Consider the following 25,854-nt stretch of genomic DNA (forward strand, 5'->3'; position numbering starts at 1 on the left):
AATCTTAAGTGAATCTACATAGCATATCACATTTGCAAGCGTTAACTGTACTGAAATGCCAATACTTAGATTAATGTGCACATGCTATTTAGGCCTGTTGATGTAGCTGTAAAATACTAATATCGATTAATTATTCAACGTTTTAACCATAATTCTCAAATCTATCAAGGATTTCCCACCGCGAAGTAGGCCTACATGTGAGAGGCGGTTTCTGCTCTCCAAACACACTACTTTTTTCTTCTTCCGCTCTGTTACCTCTTTTGAGTTTCTAGTGCAGGTTAAAGGTTTCCTATCGGCTGGTTTCTCACACGCTTGTTTTTGCCAGTTGGACTAAAGGCGCATAAACTTCTTAGAAACTTTGTCAACAAAACAGAAAACGGCATTCAAACGTGAGTATAAACAGCAGAGCTTTCAAATATGAAATCTATTATCTAACTTGTCTTGCTTACGCGAAGGGTTTTAAATAAAAATTTAAAAAAAAAAAAAAGAGATCCAACTGAATGATGGGTTTTTGCTGCATGTGGTCTAAGTAAAGATAAATCTGTCTTCAATTCCTAAGTGAGATACAGATATATTGTTTTATAACCAAAAGAGGATAATATTTCTTTAACACTCGATCATGATGCTCTTTTTTTTTTTATCTTTTCGTTGTTTCTATATAGGCTTTATATATTTTTGTTTTTCTTTTCGTTAACTTTAATACTTTTTAAATATCTAGTCATATATAAGGACCGACTTGCACTAATAATAAATGTAACTTAAGTAAAAAACAAAAAAAGTAACTTAAAAAGTAAAAAAAAAAAACTTATATAATTTCTTATTTTAAGAATTCAAAAGTAGCCTATACGAAATAAACGATTACAAGATTATACCGTAAGTACAGTATTTTGCAGGATTTATGAAAATATTTCAGCTTGTCATAACCGTATAGGATAAAAAAACAAAAATATGTAATAATAACAGCAGATTGAATTAGAAATTCTTATTTGCTCCACAAACACTGTAAGGGAAATGTATATTAGCCTACTATGCATTAGAGATACGTTATAAAGCTTTGATATATATATATATATATATTTAAAGTAGGCTACAATAAACATTTTTATTCATTCCCCATCCCCCACCCCCCACGTCTACCAATGTTTGTGTACACGCTTAATAGTGATACAAGTGTCTTGGATATTTATCTCAAATTATTCAAATTTAATTTTAATCTGTTAAATTAGGACTGTATTTACAAGAGAGAATGAAACAAAATTACCGAAAACAGTTGCACTTGTGGCTCACAGCCACATATGTTGTTTTCCTGTTTGCCCCTTTTTTTCTTAGTTGTAAAAGCATTGGCCTCTTTTTATATACAAAAAAACCCGTCAGACAAGATTTTCTCATTGAAAAGAAATTCAATATAAATTTTGAAATTTTGATTTAAAAAGAAACTTTACTTTTTATTCAATATTTTTTTTTTTTTTTAGAAAAAGGAACAGAATGCCAACTTGCAAGATCCTCTTTTTTCTCCTTCTTGGTGAGCATAAATAAACTCATAAAGTGCATTGTAATTTTCTCAAGTACCTTTTATATATAAAACTCTGCCTGCACAGCTTTTCTCTCTTTAACCCCACCTTATTCTCCAACATTCTCTCCTTCAGTACTGTGTACATCGTCTGGGAAATGTGATGAGTTATATCAGCAAGTCGGGGGTGAGGTTTCCATGAATTGTGGTGTCTTACATCCGAACAGTGATGTAGAATGGAAATTGAACGACATTCGCATTATTACCATTAGGGGGAAAAGTGGAAGTAAAATGAAAGGTATCAGTTTATTCTCCTTTTTATACAAATATGATTGAATATGAAGTATTGTGAGGAGTCACACTATAATTGATTTTATTTTTAAAGGTAGTTCCCATGTTAAGGATAAAGTAAAGATAAATGATGGAACTTTGAAGGTTCCCGACCTGCAGAAAGCAGACTCTGGAGTTTATACCTGCGTTCAGACAGGGAAACAACACACTCTGCATGTTGTGTCAGGTGAGAGACGACAGCAGTGGCGAGAACCTAGATTTGGCTTTTTTTTGTATGTATTTATTTATTTTTTAGAATGATTGTATTTTTTTTATATATTTGCTCCCTTTTCTCTCTCTCTCTCAGTCTTTGCTAAGCCAGGCCCAGTGCTGGTGCAGTCTAGTAATGCAGAGCTGCACTGCGACATTACAGGAAAACCAAATGCTGAAGTACAGTGGCTGAATCCCGCTAATGATCAAACAAATTATAAAAAACAAGTGATTGAGCTGACGTCTGTGACTTCAAACGACCAGGGCCAGTGGACATGTGTGGTCAAGGATGACTTGAAGTTCAGTTTAACATTGACTGTTGTCGGTTGGTGTCCCTAATAGTTAATAAAAGTCATTATAATATTTCACATTTCATCATGCTATAAATGACATTTGTCTGGGTCTCCAACAGGTCTCCTGACCAAAGCTGTTGAAGTTCCTGAAGGGGGCAAAATAGTGCTGCCCTGTTCTCTTTCTCAGAGTGTATCTCAACCTGTTGTGGGTGGGAAGTGGACGGCTGACCAACTCCCAGACTCTTTCCCAACCCTGGTGAAATCAGACAGCAAAGGCTTACACTGGAAGGGCGAGAATTCAACAAAAGTCACATTTACTAGTGGACAACTCAGCACAAACTATGATGTCACATTGATAAATGTGAATACCTTACACTGATCTTGCTTTGAATAAACTACACCTATTACATTTTCATGTTACACTCTTAAAAAATAAAGGTTCCAAAGTTTTTTGGGAAAAAAATAATTTGTATAATATAATTTGTATCATTTATTAGTATAATTTGGGTTCCTCAAAGAACATTTAAGTGAAGAGTTCAGATTTTTTTTGTGTGTGGATAATTTGATAAAATGCATAATCAAGAGCTCTTAGTGCAATGAAAAGGTTCCATTGATGGTTAGGGTTCTTCATGGAACCATAGATCATGCCAATAAAGAAGCTTTATTTTAAGAGTTGACAGTCATTTCCTCTCTTATTCTCTCAGGCGGAGCGTAGTGATGAAGGGGACTATGTGTGTACAGTGAAGTTCGAGGGAGGAGCAGTGCTAACTGCAAAGACGAATTTGACGGTTGTGGCCAAACCTTCAGGTGAAACAAATCTACATTTCACAACTTTACAAAATCAGTCTCGTAGGGATGCACTTTATATATTAGAAGCACATCAGTTATTGACTGCCGATGTTAGTGAGCAGTCCATAATTAATATATGTTGGAATTAGACATTAATTGTATATGCTTATTTCCCATACTTTTATAATATGTTTGCTGTCATCGAAGATTTCTTATTGGTATCAGGCAGGATTTTAACATCGCTGTATAGGAATGAATATAATTTCACAATAGAAAGGATGCAGTTTATGTGCATTGCGCACTAAGCAAAATCCCAGATCAACAGCGCAGTCTTAGTTTATAATGATCATTGAACAGGTGGACAGGAAGTCACTAAAGTACGAGGGAAAAAACCTGCAGGTGTGGGAACATGGACCAAGGAGATGTTTGGCTTACAGCTGTGGGTCTGGATTGCCATAGGAGTCAGTTCTGTGGTTCTGATCGGACTTGTCGTTGTGATTGTTCTCGTCCAGCGAAGGAACAAACGAATTAAGGTGAGAGAAAGAAAAGAAGAAAACCAGCAAGCAAGCGAGAAAGGAAGTGGCTCATTTAATGTTTTTTTTTTCTTCTATTATCTAGAAGAGAGTGAAAAATCGGAGATCCATGCGGCAGCCTCTTACTGCCAAAGACTACTGCCAATGCAACAGGTACCTCCTCTTCCTTTACATGGTACTTGTATTACTCAGTCAGGCTTACTGAACGTTTGTATGGTCTTTATGTTGCTTTAAAGGGATAGTTCACCTTAAAATAATTTGTTTTACACAAGAAGATATTCTGAAAAATGTGTCAGTTTTTTGTCAATGAAAGTCAACGGGGTTCATATCTTCAAAATATCTTCTATCGTTCTACAGAAGAAAGAAAGTCAAAAAGGTTTGTTATGACATGAAAGTGAGTCAGTGATAGCAAAATGTTCATTTTTGGATAAACTCCCTTTTTCTAATGCTGCCATTTCGTTATATATTCTCTTAAAATTAATTAAGTTTTACATTGTTATTTTTAATTTATCAGTTAATATTGCTTATTTAACTGTCTGCTCATTTCCCTATTGTTACATTTAGATTACCATTGCATTTTTCATACTGTTCATAATTACTATACCTAAATTCACTTCCAAGCATTTCAAGAGATTTATTTTAATATTTTAAATATATATTTTTTTACTTATTTGGACAAAATAGTGTGGAATTTAAATAATCTGCCATTTATCTGTTATATGAAACAAATATAATTTTTATATCCATGCATCCCTATTGTTTACACCACATCGTAGTTGCTGGTATAATGTTGAAATGAATAAATGTAGGGAAGTTATATTCATTGTTTGGTAAAGCTACTTTTAAAAGCAATGCTTTACAGTATTGCATTAATCGTTAAAAATAACTAATTACGTGACAAGTAATACGTAAAGTTACATTTGCATTACTTTTTGTCACGGCTTGCTTGCTTGTTTGTTTTTTAATAACAAAGTAATTTGTTACTTTTTGATTATTTAACTCTCATTACTATAATGCATTACCCCTAAAACTGGTTATATTTACACAGTTACACATTTGGTTAATAATATTTACTTGTTCGTAGTTAATAATTCATATCAGTTTAAATAAATGAACTACAGTGTTAAAGCAATCATACAGTATTACAGATGTATTACAGCATTTGTTTGTTTGTAGAGCTAAGACAGAGTTTGAGGTGTTGGGACAGCAAGACAGACCGCTTCCAGTGCCCAGAAAACAGCGCAACCTGCGTACACATCCAGCAGGCCAAAACCATTCAATCGACAAGAGCAAAGAGCAAGACTACTGAGAAAAAAAAAATCATGCCATGCTGGGCCTGTGCTTTTATATGTGCTTCTTGCTTAATGATGCCAAAAACACAAATGAATGAATATGCCCTGATTAGGCTACTGTACTTTTAAATCAAATCATGTGTATTTTGCAGAGTATATAATATAAATGTTTTCACAACTGTGCTTTTTGAATGACAAGAATGTTGAATGTTGCAGTTTTTCTTTCAAAAATAAATTTTTTATATTCTTTTAACATGCTTCTGCTGTACATGTGTGGGCTTCTCTCTCTCTTTCTCTCTCTATGTGTGTGTGTGTGCACTATAGCTTTAATGAACAGAATTAAACTGGTGCAGCTGGATTTTTTTTTTAGTTCACAGGTGTCCACACATGCACAGCTGTTTGCAGACGTCAAAAACACCAAATTACTCAAATGCTAATTTTTGTGTAATTATATAGCCTCCAGCAATTAATAAATTATACTTCCATATGAAGAACATTCATCTGTTTTTTAGTACAAAAGTGTGTCTGATTTTTGGCGTAGGATAAGATAAAAATGCACTTTATAAAGAAAGTCAAATTTCTTTTAACGTGAGCGCAACGTTTTTAGAACGCAGTGTCATGCGCGAGACGCTGCACAAGACGCGAGCTCAACGGTCAACACACACACACACACACACACACACACACACACACACACACACGTCCGTCTAGCGCAGGGGTCGGCAACCCAAAATGTTGAAAGAGCCATATTGGACCCAAAAAAAATAAAAAATATCTGTCTGGAGCCGCAAAAAATTAAAAGCGTTATATAAGCCTTATAATGAAGGCAACACATGCTGTAAGTGTTATATTAGCTTTATTAGTATCAAAATGATAAGTAGGCTACAAATTAGAGCTTAGAACGGCCCAAAAAATCAAGCCCGGCCCGGCCCGGCCCGACACATTAAACGTAATTATGAGCCCGAGCCCGATTTTAACCCGACCATTTTTTAATGCGTGGGTCGTTATAACTGACGTTCTCAACTTTCTTTCTCCCGCCCGCAACATTTGTTTTGTCCCGCTCCCGCCCGCAAATACACTTTTTTCTGTACCTCCAAATACTTTCAAGTTAGCCTACGTGTCGCCACCATACATCCTCCTGATAAATTATTTGTTATTAAAGCATTAAAACACAAACCACTGTTAATTTAACATGAAAGCAAGCAGTTTACTGCGTGCATGGTTTGCCAAGACTGAATGCGCGCAAAGTGCGCTCTCTTAATAATCCGTAAAAAGATGACAGTTCATCGCGATCTCACACATCTCTGTTATTATCAATGAAGCTGACTGCACAATGAATCTTTCATAATATCCACACTTTGTTCATTATAATTAAAGGATTTGCCAGCATACAGAATTCAGCACTGAACAAAAACGTCAGTTTCGAGCGATGAGGGGAGTCTATCTTAAATGCTTCTGATTGGCCATTGCGTTCAAGAAATCAACACATATGTCTGTGATTGGCTATATCGCTCAACGCTGCAAACATGTTATGAATAGAAATTCTGCCCTGTAAATCGTTTCTATTTTGTTTTAGTAGAGTGAGTGCATTACCGCACGCGCCCGCGCTCGCACTCGGCCATCAAATCTAGTCCCGCGCCGCACTCTATTGCGTTGGGAGTGCTCAGCTATCTTTCTCTTTTTCCCCTTGGGATCCATGGCCCATGACACACCCGCCGGTTTGTTTGTTTGTTTGTCAGCCACCGGTCTACCATCACGCCGATCTGACAGACACGTGTGTCACAGTCTATGACGTAAATTCTTCAGTGACAGAAATGTTGAAATTAAATATTTATCATACACATTTTTACAACGTTGAAAAACTTTAAGAATATTTGTCATGTTTTTCCTCATACAGAAATTATATTAAAACAAAAAAAATATTTTTTCCATTTTCAAATTTTTGAAAAAGCTCCAGGGAGCCACTAGGGCGGCGCTTAAGAGCCGCATGCGGCTCTAGAGCCGCGGGTTGCCGACCTATGGTCTAGCGCGTTTACAATAGAAAAATAATGAAAAAGTAGCGCACTGGGATGGAAAAACGCGTTCTGTGTGAACGGCCCCAAAGACGTCAGAATGCAAGAGAAAAGAGCTTTAGGAAAGGCTCGCTGATGCAGACGGAAGGCCTTTGGTGTGATAAATGATGTGTGGCACTGATATAGAGGTAAACTGTCAAAGTAAAAACAAAGGCATATGCTACGATACCACATGAGCGTAGAGCTGCGCAAATCACGTTGCAGTTTCCTGTCCTATGTGTGTGACTGAGTGTGTTTGGAAGAAAATGTCAGTGTAGCTCTGAGATCCTGAGCAGAACACATACACACGCACACACACTCATTTCATCAGAACTGTAAGTATTGCTCTGTTACTATGACAAAGACAAACTATGCTTTTTGTTATTAGTCTGCATGCCTGATAGATATGTGTTTACTCGTATAAAGCTGTTTTGTCTTCAGCTAAATGTCTGACACAAACGACGAGCTATCAAATATTCCATACAAAATGACAGTGGTGGAGTTCGTTAATGATCTTCTTTACAAGCAGCTAGTTTTGTTCATTAAAATAATATGGTCCTATATAGGCTACTTAAAAAAAAAAAAGTATTGTAATGTGAAGTTGTAGATGTTTCGGATGGCGATCTGTTGTTTTTGGTGTGCTGTCTGTCTAGCAATAAAAATACTCAATATCAAAAGTTTAATAGCTGAATGATAACATGAATAACCAATTCAAGAGAGATTTTAGGTGTATATTGATATACTGACATAGTTTACTAAATATTTTGGGTTGTTTTTATTTTTTGGAAGTCTTGCTGCATAATAGCCTAAGTTATCTTGTGTCAATGTGCATTTATGTTTTATTACTCTTATTGTTGTAGACATACAATAGGCTGTTTAAATGTGTCAGCCTTTACTGTGCAGAATATTAACAGATATTAGACATCGTATTAAGTCACTTCTGTTTAATTCTAACCGTAGGCTACTGTAGGCCAAGGCCTAAATACGGATCATTACTTAAAAATTCACAATTATTTGTTGTCGACAGACAAACTCTTATAAACTGGGTGAAGATTAAGTCAAAGACTTTTAAGTACTATTCAGGTTTAGTCTTGTGTGATAAGATGAAGGTTTTGTGAAGTTTCAACAGTTTCGTAATACGTTAAATGTTCACAGTCCGACTGAGGTGTACTTTTTGCATTTGCTACATTTAATTTAAATCATTTGAGGTCACTGACACATCAATATAAACCTAAAACATGTGTATATTTAGGTAATATTGAACAGAAACAGCAGATTTTCATAAAAGTCATTTACAATATTAGACATTTTTACATTTAAATTCGGAAAAGGGTTCATGTTTAAGTCACTAGTATACCTATCACATAATGTATTGCTTCAAAATTTCAAGGTATGGGTTGCTCTAAACTACTAGCCTTTCCCTGTTTGAAACAAAGACTGTGAACAGCTTTTACACTATGAATTATTTATTTTAATAGACACCATCCTCATCCTCCACCCAATTTTACTAACGGAAATCCATCCACATTAATTGCAGTTTATCAGAATGTATTCAATACAATTCCCACTTAAAAATGAATGCCATTGCATTAGATAGAAAATATCAATGTAAGCGTCGTCTGCAAACAAAATGCTGCTAGAGCTATCCTCAACTAACTCCTGCAGCTCAGACAAGGCTTAATTCCTATAGGCCTGCATGAACCTGATAAAATGCAATAGAATGCAGTGTAAGTTGTTTTGGATGAGAGTCTGCCAAATGTATACTTTTAAAACTGGTATTAAGATGCTTTTTATTGGATGTATAAAGTCAGCTCCCCAGTTCACACAGGTGTCCAACCAGAGTAACCACAAGTAGCTCATCACATTAACTCGTCTGACAATCCAAAAGTATCCAAACACTCTTCTTGTCTTAATTTGAACAGTAAATGTATTGTTTTATCACTTAAATAGTTTGCTTGAAAATTGTGCGATTAAAAAACAACAATAGCAATGCCATTTAATATGATATTTTGTTATCGAATGCAATGGTATTTATTTGTTTAAGTATGGCTTAGGTGTCCAAATACGTTCTGAGGCCACATTGTGTTCTGCAGGGGAAAGGAGTTATGATACAAATACAAACAGATTCCCGATCATAAAAAACAACTATGCGTCATTGTCAGACATCACTGCCTTTTGTTAAAGATCTCTTTTTGTCTGTGTATTGTTGAGGAAAATCACATACAAAACATAGAAGTAGGTCTGCTATCCCTCGTGACAACATCAATATAAGATTTTTTTTCAAGAGTCCAACATATTGCGTTCCCTTAGGTGAATAAAACGTGTCGAAGATGTCATGGAGAGATTCTGTTTGTCAGGGTATATAGCAATGTAGTCGCAAATGTCTGAGTATGGTTATCGTACATGCTTTTTTTATCATGCTAATTTTATTATGAAAATATCATTCCAGCATAACTGACTTTACAGATATGCACTGACTTTATGCAGCAATAAACTATTCTCATGTTAGCGGCACATATAGAGAAGGCTGTACGAGCTTTATTATATTTTTCGACTTTGTCTCGTTCTGTCAAACGTCTTTCCAAAATTCAACCCATTAAAAACACTTTTGACCTCAGGTGCAGCTCAAAATGCACAGTGAAAAAATGTCAAATAAACGATTGACATTTTTTTAATAATCACCTTGGGTTACAATTTATTTTGAGGTGAGATTGTTACAGGGTAATTACACAAATAAGTACTACATTTTAATTAATTAACTTCACGTACTTACTAAGGTTTGTCTTAGTTGCTTGTAGTTATGCATAATTTACTGTTATTACTACAGTAAGTACATGTAACGTGTAACTACGTCACCCTAAAAAGTGTTACCTCAACTTGGGTTGTCAGTGGTTATAAATAAAGCAGTATTAATGATCACAGTATAAAACAACAGATTATAGCAGTGCATTTTGTCTCTAGCCGTTTGGTGTTAATGCAGCGGCCTGTATTTGTGGAGTGGCACTTGTTCAGTGATAGAAACAAATCTCTGAAATAGAGAACAGACAAGTTCTTTAAGATACACTAACACAATGACAAAAATCTGAATCAAAATTATTAAATGAGCACAATCATCAGTTTGCACAATTATTATGCATTACAATGTAATTATGCATTACCCATTGTAATGCCAAATGCATTACAATGGGTAATGCATAATGCAAAAACAGGTTCATTTTCTCAGACAAGGATTTGTTTGGCCACTGTCTTTCGTTATCATTAGCCATTATAAATAATGTATATAATATGATATTTATATACATACATACACTCAGTTCAACTTTGCGCATGCATGGATTTCAGCTTATGAAAGAGAGTTTGGTCAATGTACAAGCAATATGTCACACATGAATAATCTTTATTATAATAGACAAATTATGTGGAATGAGTCGTTAACTGCACAATGATGTAACATTTTTTAACATTATTTCATTAAAATCTAAAGAACATTAGGTTATGACCTTTTTCCTATGTTAATTATTTCAGTAGCTTGGATTTTTAGAGTCGTTCGGTATTATCAATATAATGAAAGTTATGATTGGTTTAAAATATGTTATGTACTTTTAAAAAAGATCACTGGACAACATCTCTTGATCTTCTGAGAATTCAATCTAGCATCCTTCTCTGACTGTAAAGGACGATAAATAAGTAAATAATTAAAGGATATACCCAAAAATGATAATTCTGTCATCATTTACTCACCCTCAAATTGTTCCAAACCTGTATAAATGTATTTCTTCTGCTGAGCACAAAAGAAGATATTTTGAAGAATGTCGGACACCAACCGGTTGATGGGCCCCATTGACTTCAATAGTATTTTTTATTTCCATACTATGGAAGTCAATTGGGTCCATTAACTGTTTGGTGACCCATATTCTTCTAAATATCTTTTTTTTTTTTGTGTGTGTGTGTGTGTGTTCAGCAGAAGACAGGTTAGGAACAATTTCAGGTTGAGTATCCCTTTAAGTCAGCATCCTGATTCCAGAATACATATGTGTTTCATAGATTCTACACGTGGAATTAAAAGAATAGGATAAGTGTGTTTTAATAGTCAAGGAAACAGCCTTTTTGGATGGTCAGTGTTACATAACAATGGGCGTGACCCTTCATTTTCAAAACTGCAACACTTGACCTAGGAGTGTGTAACGGTGACCTCAAGTTTGAAAATACAGAGTGAATCTGTGTTTGATTTTGTTGTTAGAGTTCTGCTTTTATGAAGGAGGGAGCGATTTTCATAATGAGAGCAGGATTCCCTCTTTCACAAAGTGTGTCATACAGACATTTTTCTTTGTTTCTCATCCTCTCACTTATTGTCCCACACACATACCACACAATTTGTCAGAGTGTTTTCCAACCTGACCGGTAGTTTCATTCTGGAACAGAAAATGTAATTCATGAGAAAGAAGACAACAAATCTGTCTTTATAGATGGTCTGAGTCTACTGTTATGGAAGAGGCATTTAATAGGCAGCATTTTTTTGAATGTTTAATGTTTTTTAATCCTCTCAGAAGACACTGAGGATGACAGGTGATTCATTCACCTCAATAAAGTAAACAAGCGTCATCTTAACCAGATTGTATGGCAGCCACAAAAAAAATAATTTGAATGTATATTGTGCATTCAATGGAACTCCACTTGAAAATGAAAATGAGAACAAGTATATAGGAAATTACACTATAGATGACAGATTTCTGAAAATATGTATGACTTTTTTAAGCATTTCTGTGAAAATACATTAATAGAGAGGGCCATTTACAGGTAGGCCCGTCAGCAGAAAAACACAGCATGATGCGAACGCAACAATTACGCAATGGAACAGAATCATCATCTATAGTGTGAGGTTTCGAAATTTGCAGTCTAAAATATGATCTAATCTTCTGTACATTAATCTAAAAATACACATTTTTGTAAGCCTCACACCAAATGTCAGTAATCTCTCGTTCTGTCGACATCTCTTTCCACTGACATTTTGCCATACTTGCATTTCAAACCTACAGGACTTAATTAAATGGAGGAGGTTTGCAACTAAAACTCAAGAATGAAAGCGACAAATGCAATATGTCTTTCTATGTCATTTCCACTCACTTTTCCAAAACAGCCAGCTCACCATGTGAAACTCTTACACTAGAAAACCCAGAAGCTGTTGCCTGCAATGGCGTCCATCTTAGTCTTCTTCAGCACTCTCTGCACTCCTCAGACTTCTTCAACATTTCCTACAGCCCACAGTCTAAGCAGATGTATGTGAATCACTAAACGTTTCTGAAATTTCAGATCTGGTAGAGGATCCCCCGTTAGTCACGCAGGCTTAGCGAATCTCTCACAAAACAGTATTACAATTATCGCTAATTTTAGCATACCAGACAAAGATTGTAGATAAAATGGCAAGACAAAAGAAAAGTGTTGATTATTTGCCCCAAAAAGTCCTTCATACTAGTTATAAGGTAAGATGTGTGGGAGACGAGGACAATATCAGTCCTCTTCAGTCAAGTACACACAGAAATGACTTGCTGAAGGGGAAACACGTAACGAAAACCTGTATGGGACATATTGAAATAAATCGCCCACTTTTCTTGCTTTCTTTCTTTCAGTAATGATTATGTTGGTGTCTCGACACCTTTTCAGTCTGTGTGAGTAATGAGGGATCCCTCTAAAATGGGTCTTTCCTTACAGCTTCGAAAGAAAAAGGAGAATCAAGAAGAATGTGGAGATAGATGGATAGATAGAGGGAGGGAGAATAGTGATCGTTAAGAACTACATGAAGCTAAAGGTATTTTTTGAAGAAGATGAACTGAGCACGGCAGGAAGAGCGAGAATGACAGAGAGGTGAAACCTCAGACACAGATGTGAGGCAGGCAACATGTTTGTTTCAACCTTCATGTGGTTCCCCTTAGCAAACCACTCCTGTTCATACAGCGCTGAAAGATGCTCTACAGTACCTGTCGCTTTTCTTTAAGGCATTTATTCTTTTACAGCAGGATGCTTTATTCACTCTTAAACATGTTAGAGTTTTACATACTGATGTCGTTGGACAGTCTTTGAAGTTCCACAAAGAACTTTTTCAGTGTAGGTCTTAACAAAACTGAACAAAATCAATGACTTGTGCTTTAAAGAACCCAGAAAATACTATGCTTACCTGAAGTACTCATAATGCAAGATGAAGATGTTCCTTCATCTCCAAAGAAGCATAGCCAAACCTTACAGCGTTGGTTCCTATTAAGAAGAGCGTTCTTTGCCAAACCCAATGTGCTGCAAAAAACGCTTTTCTTAATAAGAACCAACGCTGAAAGGTTTTTGAGTTGGCTATATGCTTCTTTGGAGATGAAGGAACATCTTCATCTTGCATTATGAGTTCTTCAGGTCAGCATATTCGTTTCTGGGTTCTTTAAAGCACAAGTCATTGATTTTGTTCAGTTTTGTTAAGACCTAGACAGAAAAAGTTCTCCAACGACATCAGTATGTAAAACTCTAACATGTTTAAGAGTTTCTTATTAAGAAAAGCGTTCTTTGCAAAACCCAATGTGCTGCAAAGAACGACCGAAGAACCGTCGTTTTTAAAAGCTTAATAGCTGCGTATGAAGACTTGTGAATTGCTGGGGCTTTCTAAATCACCTTTAATGCAAATCTAACACAATAATCAGAATAAGAATCAGAAGTCATTGAGGCTTATTTGGGCTTATTAGGCATTTGATTTCGTGAGTTACAAACTATAAATGTAAGATATAAATCTAAAGAGAAGAGCGAGATCTAAAGAGAAGTATTGTGCAGAAAGATGCTGACTTGACTTGAAAAAAAAAAGCATTTTTCTCTTTTCCTAATCATCCTTTAGCTTTTGTTTAGTTTGTTTTCCTCTGAGGAACCGCATTGGTCATCTTATAGCAGAAGTGATACATTACAGAGAAACCTTTTAGTCATTAAAAAATAAAGTAACACAGCTGAGATCAGTCCATTTTTAGAGGAAGTTGGGTTGTGCTAATTTATTTGAATAATATAAGAAACGGCAGTCTATAGTTTATCCATGACCGTGCTTCTTTAAATGATCTATATTTGAATGCATTTTAAATTTCATATTTGCCTCATAATTGCATATTACATAATGAAATTATTCTTTTTTACTTTTCAAATAGTGTTCCTCTTTTGTGTTATTTTAAGAAATAACATTTAAATTAATAAAAAAATCCTGTAATTTACAGAATAGGCATCTACATTTTATTCAAGTCAACATATTATCAAGTCAAATTTATCTGTGAACGACATACAGCTAAACATTTTAGTCTGTATATGTGGTGTTATATGCTGATTTAGCAAACTGAGAACATTTGTACAAGTTACAATTTTTAAAGTTCTTATACAAATTAAACTGAATTATCTGTTCATACCATGGTGAAAAAACCCCTAAACCAAAATGTGTTTAAAATACATTTATTAGACATATCGCTTGACACTGATATATATATATTACAAATAAACTTCATTTGGAGTACTTCTTTATTGCACAATGCACATTTCTTAATATTAAGCCTAAAATGTGTTTTAATATCTCTTGTAAGGATAGTATGATCATTGTATAATATCAGTCTTTAAATGCAAGATATTTAAAGTGTACCTCAAGTATACTTGCAATAGTTCCACTTTGCACAATCAAATATACTTAAGTATATCTTTAGTTGGATTTCAGCACTTTCGGATAACTAAAGTACAAAATAAGTTGTTTTAATTTAGCCGACTTAGTATACCAAAAGTGCAATTATAGGGTTTTATATTAAGTACATAAATTTGTAAATGTATTTGAAGTATACTTAGCATAAAATAAATGTAGCTATTTTTTAAATACATTTTGGTGCATTTATTTAGTACAGTCATTATATGTTATTATATTCAACTCATATTTGCTCAAGCCGCGTATGCACTCGAGTTCCAAGTGCGGGTTAATATGATTGTTAGACATCGGATCTCTTTGAACAGATGATAGATATTAAAATGTTAAATATTTGTCCCACCAGCAAAAATATTGTAATGTTATGTAATGCATGTAAAGGAAAAAGGAACCCCAAAAAGACAAAAGAGGAATAGAAATTGTTAGAGTTTATTCTTTTGGGCTCGGAGCGTCGCATGCTGATAAAGATGTTTATTCATAATAAAAATGTTTTGAAATGGACTAGATAACATCAACAGATCTAAAACTCTGGTTACTAATAGAATACTTACATTTAAAAGTATAAATGGACATGACTGAGTCAGTTAAAATATGATGCGGTGGAAAAAAAAACTACCAAACAGAAAAACTTAAATATAAAATAGGCTGTTCAGAATACATACGGTTACAGAAAACATGTTGTCCTTTATATGAAAATATTTATTGGAGACTAGAAAAAACCTACTCAGAACGTTTTTGGGCGTAACATTTTTCTGGTTATCTTTGGAAAACTTAGAAAACTTTAAAATTTTATCATTTAATTGTTGTCACTGAAACTTTTCCGACATTAATCTGATTAAAATTTCCCTACGAATTAGAAATTTACTGTGATTTATTATATTGTTCTAACAATCATGTTTTAGAGGCAGAAATTATGCGGTTAGAAAAGTAATTTTCGTACACATTTTCAAGTGATAACTCAGATTTTCCATGGAAAAAACAGAAAAATGTCTAACCAAAATCTAAAAAAAAGAAAGAAAAGAATTTAACAGCTTTATGTAAATAACCGGACGTCTTCTTTTACCTCTCAGGCCAATCAGACAGAGGGGAGGCGTCAACGGAGGTTAAATAGAAATATTTTGGCCTGTAAGTGAACACATCCGCTGCAGAACTTTGAAGAGGAATGATAAAGTATTTCGCTCATAAGGTGAGTATATTTACACAAAGATGTACATCTAATTATAAAATGTTTTATTTGCACGTGGCAGCTTTAATCAGTTCTTATTATGGATGATTTAATTTAATCTGTTTTTATGCTTCTCTAGATCAGAATAGCGGATAAATTCCTTTTTCTACCTTTTTTTAAGTTATATTACCTTAGAAGCAAAAAACTAAATGAAGCTGCATTATTTACTGTGAAGTCTATATTACTGTAGAATATGCTGAATTACAGAAAGCAAATTTAACAGAAATTAAGCTTTGCATTCTTTATATTTTCATATGTTACATGGTTAAAAACTTGTTTCATACAGAAACTAGAAAACTTTCCAATACACAAAATTTAGCAAGACATCAGATGCACAAGGGATCTAAAACAGACGTATATTCTTCTGGTGAATGCGATGCTGTGAAAATGAACTGAAGGACTGTCTTTTGACTTCTGAAAGCTTTGTTTCAAGTTCTTGGTCTTACTAATGTTCCCCTCCCTTCTCCTCCATCTCTGTGTGTCTGTTTACTGTTTAACCTCCATCCTGACCACAGCCCTGATCATCTGTCTTTCTGGGTTAGTTGTTCAGGTGCAGTCTCTGGCTGTCTTTATCTCTACATCTATCGTTTGCGTTTCTTTGTGTGCTTCTTCTCTTCTTCCTCTGTTCTGTTTCTCATTCTTCATAGACTTTTCCCTCATTTCTTACACATTTCTTTGCTCTACTAGAGACTTAAAACATTCATCAGATTACAATTGCTAAGTTCACTATTAGACAGTTTGGTAATAATTGGCAGCAAAAATGAAGGAACATTTAAATTCAGATTCAGAGGAATAAACACATTTGGACCTTACGTACTGTGGTAGAAATACCTGTGTCGTCTCCTGATCAACGCTTACAAATTTATCTTCTAGAAAGTCGCCCCACTCAGCCGACGTCCCGTACTATAACTTGAATAAGATCTCTAGTGTCCTATAACCTGCTGCGCAGCAATAATTAACCAGACTCCAGACAATGCCTTCGAATATGCTTTAATCACGGCCGGAGGACCTCATACCAATTTCAGAGAGAATCCCACCAGCAAAAATATTGTAATATTCGAACATGATTCAGACATACACACACTGACTTTGGCCAAAGTGTTTGGGAACATTTAGGTTTCAAAAGCATATAAATGTTATTCCTGCAAGAAAAAGAAATGTTAGTTATGGTTAATTAAAAAATACATCACAGTACAAATAGTTGAAACTATTATAACGGCATGTCTCAATTAATGGTTTTAAATTCATAGCAGTTTTTTATTCAAAGCAACTTAGATTCCCAGAATGCAACGCCTGCGTTGAATGATTCATGATTTCATTAGCCATTGATAAGACAGTGTGCCGGTAAATGTTCTATTTATTTATTTGAAAACTGCTCTTTTTCATACTGAAATAAAAAATTTAAGCCATATCATATATGCATAAATAGCCTTTACCACTCCGCATGAACATGTATATTCCATATGGCTAATTATTTTGAACTATACGTTGTTGGATTTTTAGTACTTTTAATAAAAATGTAACTGCCATTAACAAAAGGTCCAACTGTTCTTTGCAGTATACTTTTGGTGCTCAACTATATTGGTGCAAATTATACCAGAAGTTATATTTAATAAACATTGACTTTTTTTCAAGAAAGTCCTAGTTTTTTCATAATAGCCTCAATAGCCTCATTGTTTTATTTTATATATAAATTCAATGCATCAATCTAAATAAACTGAATCTAAACAGCCACTTTTTGTTCTCAGTGGTGGACAGGCAAAAATAAAAATAATAAAACATAATTTTAAAAGCAAAATTGTGAAAAAAAATCAAGTTGGAACAATATCATTTCCTGGTATATAATTAGATTTTCTTAAATGTGCATTCATGTTTGAGCTTGTTTATCTTAAAATAGTCGTAATTTACATTTATGTATTTGGCAGACGATTATTCCACAGCGACATGCATTGCATTTAACGTAGGCCTATATTATATTTTTATCATTTTCATGCATCCCTTAGAAATCCAACCCATGACCTTGCCGTTGTAGAAATATAAAGAATATGGCAAATTAAAGTCAAAAACCAAAGGATTTACAGAGCGCACATTGTAAAAAATCAGTCTGCATTTTTTTCGAATCATCAATCTCTTCAGAAGGAGTAAAAGGAGAGATTTCGGTGTATCTCATGCACAAAAAGAGAAAAAAAGCCAAGATCAGATAAAACAGACATAATGCACACCACACTCCAAGCTCAGCGACAGCACCAGCAGCGCCATGTGGTGTTTTTTTTCTGTGTGTAAGCGTGGAGAGATCCGCCTTTCGTGGAACAAGGGAGGAAGAGAGGGGGTGTTTTGGAGGAGGAGGTGAAGAGGTGAAAACGAGAGGGATACGGATCTACTCCCTGCACAATCTCAGCCCACCACAGACACACCTCTCTGCCTCTTTGTCTCGCCGTCTTTCTAGCTGTTGTTCTTTCATGTTTCTTCACTGGCACTTGTCTTCCTTTATGTCTGTAACCCAAAGCCCACCACAAAGCTTCTGTCTCCCCCTCACCATCCTGCACTGTTTCAGTTTCTCTCAAACAAATCTGAGCCCACCACAAGCCCCTTCCTTCCTCTATGCTATGTGATGCATTTCTCTATGGCTATGTCTTACAGATCACCATTCATCCTCTCTGGCTCTGCTCTGAGGACAGAATGATGTTTAGTTGGATACTAATATCGCTGCTTGTTCGATTTCTCAAAGCGCAAGGTAGGTTGCAAATATCTTGACAGTTGTTACATGGCGAAGAGCATGAGATGCAGGCTGTATAAGCATTCTTCTTCTGACCGATGTGTTCTTCTATCATCAGAAAGCCCCATAGTAGTTTACGCACAGATAGGAGGGACTGCTATCCTACCTAGAGATGTATCGGTAATACCAAATAAAGAATCAAGTTTTTATGTGAACTGGTACTGCGGGTTAGACCAAACTAACCAACCAACTATCTCCAAGAACCCTCAGAGTGGGATCCAAAAAGGTGAGATGCTTACCGTTTTACGCCACCATAATAATCAGGCTACAGTGTTTGATATAACTGCACATGTATGTTTGTCTTTTGTAGGGAAAGATGTTAAGACACATGCCTCTCTGTTATCGGATTTCTCTCTCCAAATCTCACCAGTACAAGATTTTGATTTTGAAGTTTGGCGCTGTGAACAGCATGTATTAACGTCTAAATTCACCAAGACCTACAAACTGTACCATGGTAAGACAAAGTACAGAGAGAGTGTGAGTGCGAAACAAAAAGTAGAAAAATATCCAAATTTTACAGTCTCAAAATCTCTTAAAGCAATAGTTCACTCAAAAAATGCTTCATTATGTCATTCCTTGTTTTTGTCCATACAATGAAAATTTTCATTCAGTTTAATTTTAGGACAAAAAAAAAAAAAAAACACACACAAATAAATAAATCTTCTTTTGCGTTCCACAGAAGTCAAAAAAGTTTAAATATTGACAAAAACATGAGGAAATGACACGTGGGCCATTCCACCGAATGGGTGACATTTGCTTGTTGTAACTATTCAAAATTAAACTTTCTTTTTAAATTTTCTTCAACACTGAATCTAATACTACACATATTTAACTATCCAAAATGTGTATTGGTCAATTTCAGGTAAATGTATTTCATTTTTTACAAGGTTTCTAAGCAGAAGACGGATGCATGTTTTCTCAGTCCTGTTCCCAAAACTCATGTGCTATTTAAAAAGAATGTTCAAAAGCATGTCAATTAATTCCTTGTCCCCCCCCCCCCCAAGAAAGTGTTTATTTTAAAGAAATGGTGGGTTATATCTTTAAATAATTTATATTTGTGAAAAAAAAAAAAAAAAAACATCATATAATAAGACAAGGTGTATTTTAATAAAAAAAAACACACAAAGTAATTTTTTTTCCATTTTAATGAAGACCGAAGCCTCAAGTTTAACTTTTTTTATTATCTAATTTATTAAACAATTGTATTAATGATGGACCAAACAAAACTCATAAAAACAGTGGTTTAACTTTATTTGTTAAAAAAAAAACCGATTAGTAACTGGAATGAACACTTGGTAACAGAAATGAATACTGGGTAACAGGAATGAGTGTCCATATGTGCGTGTGTGTGAGAGAGAGTGTACAAAAAGGAGGGAAAAGAGGGTTTGCGGGTGTGTTTCGCTCCTTCTCTTGGAGCATGCCATGGGTGGGTGTTTCTGGCACCTGCATAGTTTGGGTTCTCTCCATCTTCTATATAGATAAAATATTAGAAAGATGAAGACAAAAAGTTTAAGTCACTTTGTGGTCGACTGGCTCCCTGTAAGTCTACAATTTAAGTAATTGCAACTGTAAAACTCACAAATCAGGTGAATAGTATTATATCAACTAATATTCACACTATTAAATCAATAAAACAGAGGACACTACTCACTACTGTTACTTTAACTCACTCCTGTTATTTTTCATACTGTATGAGTAACAGGACCGAAAGGAACAGGATTGAGTTTTTAAGCAAAAAGTCATCAAATACATGACATATGGCCACATAGCATGCATGCTAATAGCATGAGGACACTGAGCAAATTCTAGTGACTTACCTAAAGTTAATATTTTTCAATTAAACACAAGAAATCATTTAGGTAACAGGACAGTACGTTGAGATACACAACAATGCAAAAAAAAAAAAAAGGGAAAAAAAGACGATTTTCATGATTATATTTCATGATAAAGGTTTAGATGTAACAAAAGCTACTTTTTAGAGGTCTCAGTATTTTTTTAATAAATGTTTTAAATGATAGATTTTAAATTTGCAGTTATATTAATGTTCAGGACACTTGTATTTTCATGCATATTTATACATACAAATACATTCGGTGGAATGGCTCACCTACTGTTGAGCTCAATTCAGGATGTACACACTGCAGAAGTAGTCTGTCTCCCTGTGTCATAGGGCTGAACTGCAAAAAAATAAAAACTGCATGAAACATTAATCTATGAGTGTATTCTATAATCATCTATCTCCATACTACACTCATAAAGGCAATGGTTAAGTCGAAGAATTTAACCACTAGAATGACTTTAATCTAAACTGAATATTTGGCATTATTAACAGGATTAAATCGGTTATTCCACTTTCATATACACTTGGATATTTTTGGCTATAACTATACACATTACATAATAAGATTCTCCAATGTTGCCATATTCCACCTTTCACCACCTTTTTCTCTGTTTTAGTCACTATACCCAAGGTACCGGCCGTGATGTTTGGTGACCCTCTGTCTCTGGAATGTAAACTGGACGATAGTTCAGTTAAGCCCAGTGTAACATGGATTCCACCTGAAAACTCAGATTGTCATCAAAACAAGCTTTACAAAAAGACAATTTCCATCAAAGATGTGTCCAGGTGTCATAGTGGTGTTTGGACATGCAAGGTGAAGTATGATGGGAGAGAAGCTGAAGCAACAACAACTGTTTCTGTAATAGGTGAGACTCCATGAGTTAAACACGCAGTGTATCTATCCATTTACTGAAGTTTTTACATTCTGAGAGTTGCTTACTAAAGTAATAAGGAATGTATAATACACGAGAAACATAAAAGATAATTAAAGTCAATGACAAAAATGGTGAAATATGTCAAATTTAGCAGAATCATGATGGAGCACTGATAAAAGTTTTTTACCCTTACCTTTTTTGTAATGCTAAATGGAAATAGATAAACAATATATTTAATATAATTTCAATATAATAATTATACAACTGTTGTTTTATTTATATTATGTTATTATTAATTGTTTATTTTATGTCCAAAGCAGGTACAAATTGCTAATAATAATAGTGATCATTTTCCTTTTTTCATCTCTTTTTCTCTAGACCTCTCCCCTTCTCCACCAGATCCCATTTATACCTCGGCCTCCCCGTCCTCTACAGTCAACATTCCTTGCTCCCTGTCTTCTAACATTCCCTGGTCCGTGTTAAATGAGACTGGCCTTCGGGGTGGTAGCTGGAACTTCACTCCTCTCAGTGACCAAAAGCAGCAGTCTCTCCTCAGCCTCAGCATTGGTCCCGTGGTCAGATGGGATATCACACCGGACACAGACAGCAAGGTCCAGGGAAGAGAGTTAAAAGACCAGGATCTATCGTTTAATAATCTGCCTGTATCAGAGAAGATCAGGGGGGAGTACAACTGTTACCTAAAGTTCTACAGCAAGACCCTCAGGAGTAAAGTCAAGGTGGAGGTTCTGCAGGGTAGGTAAAAGACAATTGTTGGGGGTCTAGTCCAGGGGCGTAGCCAGAATTTTATTTTTGGGGGGTCCCGTCTTTAAATGAGGGGGCAACATATATATATAGGATATATATATATATATATATATATAGCCAGAATTGTATATACCTATTCTGGTGATGCGGTGGCGACTCATGTAACATGTAAGGGTGGCGCTGCCAATAAAGTACCTAAAAGCTGTCACAAAGAACCGGCAAAAGTAATGATTATGAATATGTAAAATATAGCAAGGAGATATTTTAATTGTTTATTAATAAACAAGTGTTTTCTTTGTCGGCTAAGATGAAGTTGACGATGCTGACTCGCGATCTTCAGTAGTGAACGCGCCAGAGAGAAATGCACATTTCATAAGGATTACATAAGCAGTCTGTTTTCTTTCTTTTTAAATTGTTCTGTTTAAAAGTAGACATGTGAGGCAAGTAGGCTAAGTTTCGGTTCATTTATGAGACGAGCTCCAGTTCACGCGCCGGCGCCTCCGTTTCTGATTAGGCTATCTATCGTCTGCTATATTTACTTCTTATTTATTAAATCCAGGCAATTTGGTTGATAAAACATTCATTAAAATTTAGATACAATTACTACAAAACGAAATTCAGGTTAAAGAAAGGGTTTGTGCTTTCTGTTTAATGTCTCTGTGAAAGTTTTAAAGCATCTTTTAGTGCCGCTTTCAGAGCGCCCATGTCCGTAAAGGAGAACACGTCCGTAACATTGTTTTTTCCTCATAAATGCGAACACGAAAAATAAAATAAAATAAAATGAATATTTTATGTAGGCTACTGTGGAGACTGAGAGGAAACCCTTCTTCATCCGGTGGGTAGTAGGCCTATTACTTTGGTTTGCGCAGTGTAATTCACATAATCACTAAAAAAATATTTTGCCTCCTAAAGGTTTTTTTTTTTTTTTTTTTTAAGCAATCAGAAATCTGAGGGGCCGGACATGTAAATGAGGGGGCCTAGGCCCACCCAGGCCCCCTCGTGGCTACGCCACTGGTCTAGTCTAGTAACTAACCACGCTACTTGGCTACTTTCAGTCAATATTGTGACAGCGCTTCCATAATGGCGTAGCTTTACAAAGTTACCTTTCAAGGAAAGTCTGTTCACTCTGCGGCCGGAACACGTCCGGACAACTACTGTATTTCAGGCCAAGACCAAGTCCTATCTTCTTGAATGGGGATATCCTGAAAACTCACAAAAATGTTTGCCGTACTCACATTTAAATAATTTCCACTCAACAACAAAAAAATTCTGACATGTGACCTGTCCCATAAATGTTGTTTGCTTAAAGTTTAAATTTCAGGCTAGACCAGTCAATGTGCATGCAGTCTTATTGTCTACACCTGACATTACAATAAATAAGTCAAGATATAACAGAAATCTTCGACTTATACTGACACCTAGTGGCGTGGGTGTTTTCAGTTTTACTAGTATTAGTTCATACAACAAGTAAAAGTGTGCATTTAGGGAGTTCAGCAGGTTAGTATTAGCTACTAATATTAGTCTGGTTATGTGATCTCACATAAAATAAATCAGCTTTTATTAGAATACCCCCCGGTTTCAGAAAGGCTTAAGCCTAGCCGCAGACTAAAATGCATATTTGAGCTGTTTTAACGGAAAGCAACTTGCACTGACATTTCTTAAAATATGTCAGTGCCATTGTTTTGTCTCAAGATGCACATCAGTTTTTTTTAAGACAAGTTTATAAAAGCTACTTACATGTCCTAATTTAACTAAGGCTGAATCCTGGCTGTGAAACCGGGCCTATGACTGTAGTTACCACATATGTGAGTACATGATTTGAAACATATTTTCAAAAATGTTACTCAAAGTAAAACTTTTTAATAAGGTGAAAAGTACAGTGTTCCTTTAAATTACGAGTAACTTGCAGCTTCAGGCTAAGTTGATTCCCAACAAAAGTGACACTGGACATTGAAATGACTTTGGATGAATAACGGTTCACTGTGCGTTAATTACTACAAAATTTTGGCTCGAAACCACAAATGTTTACGTTTTAAAGACTTCATAAATCCATTTACAATGCAAACGTTTCTTGGCTGGTTCATTCTGAACTCTGGAATTTCTCCTTCTCTTAGTTTCCTCATCTGGAGGTCCTCGAGTTTATGTAGGCCAGAGGGTGAATCTGACGTGCACATTAGGACATCCACATGCCCCTGACCTTGAGGTGAAATGGAAATGTCGCTCCTGCTCCTCTCTTCACTCTTCACCTTTTCTGTCCATCCCTGAAGTGACAATGGAACACAGTGGCCAGTGGACATGTGAACTCTGGAAAAATGAGAAGAGGTTGACATATGCTGTGCTATCATTAAAGATTGGTAAGAGAAGTGAAAGAAAGAGGGAGAGAGTGATACATGTGCAATAAAATGTGTAACATGTCTGCTGTCAATCAATTGTTTCACAGAGAAAGCTCCAGTGGACATCTGGCTTTGTGTTGCCATCAGCAGTGGAGTTGTGGTCTTCATCTTGCTCCTTGTTATCGCCATTATAGGCATTCGCAGACACAAACAGGTAAATGTTCACTGGGATACTCAAGAGTAGTTTTCATTCAGTTCAACACACTGCTGTCGTTCGTGAAGTGTTTGAAAGGTGAAAATCAAATGCCTTATGTCTTTCATTCTTCTTAACAGATTATGATGTACAGACGACGAAAGACCAGATTCTGCTGCTGCAAAACGTGAGTTTTGTGGTTGTTAGATATGCTAGACATGCTAATAATAACGTATTTGGACATACACTTAAAACATATGAATGGCATTTCATTATAGAACAAAATTTCATTTTTATCAATTTTATACTTTTTTTTTTCAAGTATAAAACATTTCACAAAATCAGTAGATTTACTGTTCAAAATTTTGATACTGACCGTTTTTGGTTGAATTATGACATGATTAATTACACCTGTGATTACTCTGATAGCACACCTGTTTGAACTTGAGGGGAACTGAAACTCTTAGATAAGTCTGTTTAAAATAATCACAAAAATTGTTCAGAAAGGCCTAAAGCATAATTTGTTTGCAAATAATACATTTAGCTAATGCACTGATATCACGTTTACATACTGCATTTGTGGTTACTGTAATTATGAACATGCATCATCCTCATCCTCATGTTTGGTTGTCTCTCTCTGTCTCAGTCCTCAGCCACAGGGATTCTACAAGACCTGAGGATCCTCTGCTTTTCAGTTTTATTACTGATTTAAATCATGTTAATGTACAGTTGCCTGAACAAAGCCTCTCATAACAGAACTGGCTGTCTTTATTGTGCAGAGGATGCTGGTATTTCTTTGTTATTGTGTGAAATACTCTCATAACTACACTATATATAATTGAACATGCTTGATAGGAACCAATATTATATGCAACCCAATATGCAGTATCTCTAAAGGTGTAAATAACATGACATATTATAAAGCTTGTCTGGAAGATAAATGTGCCTAGAATATATTGTTACAATAAGGAACATATACCTGTACATTTTATATTAAAATTGCCCAAAGTGCCTCCTTATATTGTGCTATAATTTTTCATTGACTTCTGTTTACTGATCTTTTTATCCTCTGAATGCTCTTTTGCATTTGCAAATATACTCCCCCCCCCCCCCCCCCCACCCCCCTCCTCTTTTTTGGTTAGGCCT

At 35.3% G+C, this 25,854-nt stretch overlaps 2 protein-coding genes across 4 annotated transcripts; both read left to right on the plus strand.

Annotated features, from left to right (window-relative positions):
* The first annotated feature begins 292 nt into the window (after positions 1-292).
* On the plus strand, positions 293-5,214 carry cd4-2.2 (CD4-2 molecule, tandem duplicate 2). Of its 3 annotated transcripts, none has more exons than XM_056269932.1 (10): positions 293-389; positions 1,473-1,522; positions 1,647-1,808; positions 1,896-2,027; positions 2,148-2,375; positions 2,463-2,704; positions 3,048-3,150; positions 3,490-3,665; positions 3,751-3,818; positions 4,842-5,214. In XM_056269932.1, exons 2-10 carry the CDS (start codon positions 1,486-1,488, stop codon positions 4,972-4,974), a joined length of 1,281 nt encoding a protein of 426 aa, XP_056125907.1. In that variant the 5' UTR covers positions 293-389; positions 1,473-1,485; the 3' UTR covers positions 4,975-5,214. The 3 variants fall into 3 exon arrangements, with proteins under 3 accessions (XP_056125907.1, XP_056125906.1, XP_056125905.1); XM_056269931.1 differs by having other exon boundaries at positions 339-389; positions 3,532-3,665; XM_056269930.1 differs by having other exon boundaries at positions 341-389; positions 3,754-3,818.
* A 1,990-nt stretch (positions 5,215-7,204) lies between these two features.
* cd4-1 (CD4-1 molecule) lies at positions 7,205-25,814 on the plus strand. Its single transcript, XM_056269918.1, has 11 exons — positions 7,205-7,343; positions 15,772-15,887; positions 18,567-18,660; positions 18,761-18,928; positions 19,013-19,156; positions 21,160-21,408; positions 21,796-22,170; positions 24,297-24,536; positions 24,623-24,729; positions 24,849-24,895; positions 25,355-25,814. Exons 2-11 carry the CDS (start codon positions 15,864-15,866, stop codon positions 25,383-25,385), a joined length of 1,479 nt encoding a protein of 492 aa, XP_056125893.1. The 5' UTR covers positions 7,205-7,343; positions 15,772-15,863; the 3' UTR covers positions 25,386-25,814.
* The last annotated feature ends 40 nt before the right edge of the window (positions 25,815-25,854 follow it).

The sequence above is a fragment of the Rhinichthys klamathensis genome, unplaced genomic scaffold (genome assembly GCF_029890125.1).
Source record: "Rhinichthys klamathensis goyatoka isolate OS25496 unplaced genomic scaffold, OSU_Roscu_1.1 h1tg000295l_1, whole genome shotgun sequence".
In the NCBI taxonomy this organism is placed as follows: domain Eukaryota; kingdom Metazoa; phylum Chordata; class Actinopteri; order Cypriniformes; family Leuciscidae; genus Rhinichthys; species Rhinichthys klamathensis.

Bases quoted from the DNA above. Each gene is read 5' to 3' on its own strand.
- cd4-1 (XM_056269918.1), top strand. From the start codon at position 15,864: ATGATAAAGTATTTCGCTCATAAG. The intron at 19,157-21,159 runs GTAAGACAAAGT...TCTCTGTTTTAG, and splicing joins GACCTACAAACTGTACCATG to TCACTATACCCAAGGTACCG. The intron at 24,537-24,622 runs GTAAGAGAAGTG...ATTGTTTCACAG, and splicing joins TGTGCTATCATTAAAGATTG to AGAAAGCTCCAGTGGACATC.
- cd4-2.2 (XM_056269932.1), top strand. From the start codon at position 1,486: ATGCCAACTTGCAAGATCCTCTTTTTTCTCCTTCTTG. The intron at 3,151-3,489 runs GTGAAACAAATC...ATCATTGAACAG, and splicing joins GGTTGTGGCCAAACCTTCAG to GTGGACAGGAAGTCACTAAA. The intron at 3,666-3,750 runs GTGAGAGAAAGA...TCTATTATCTAG, and splicing joins GAAGGAACAAACGAATTAAG to AAGAGAGTGAAAAATCGGAG.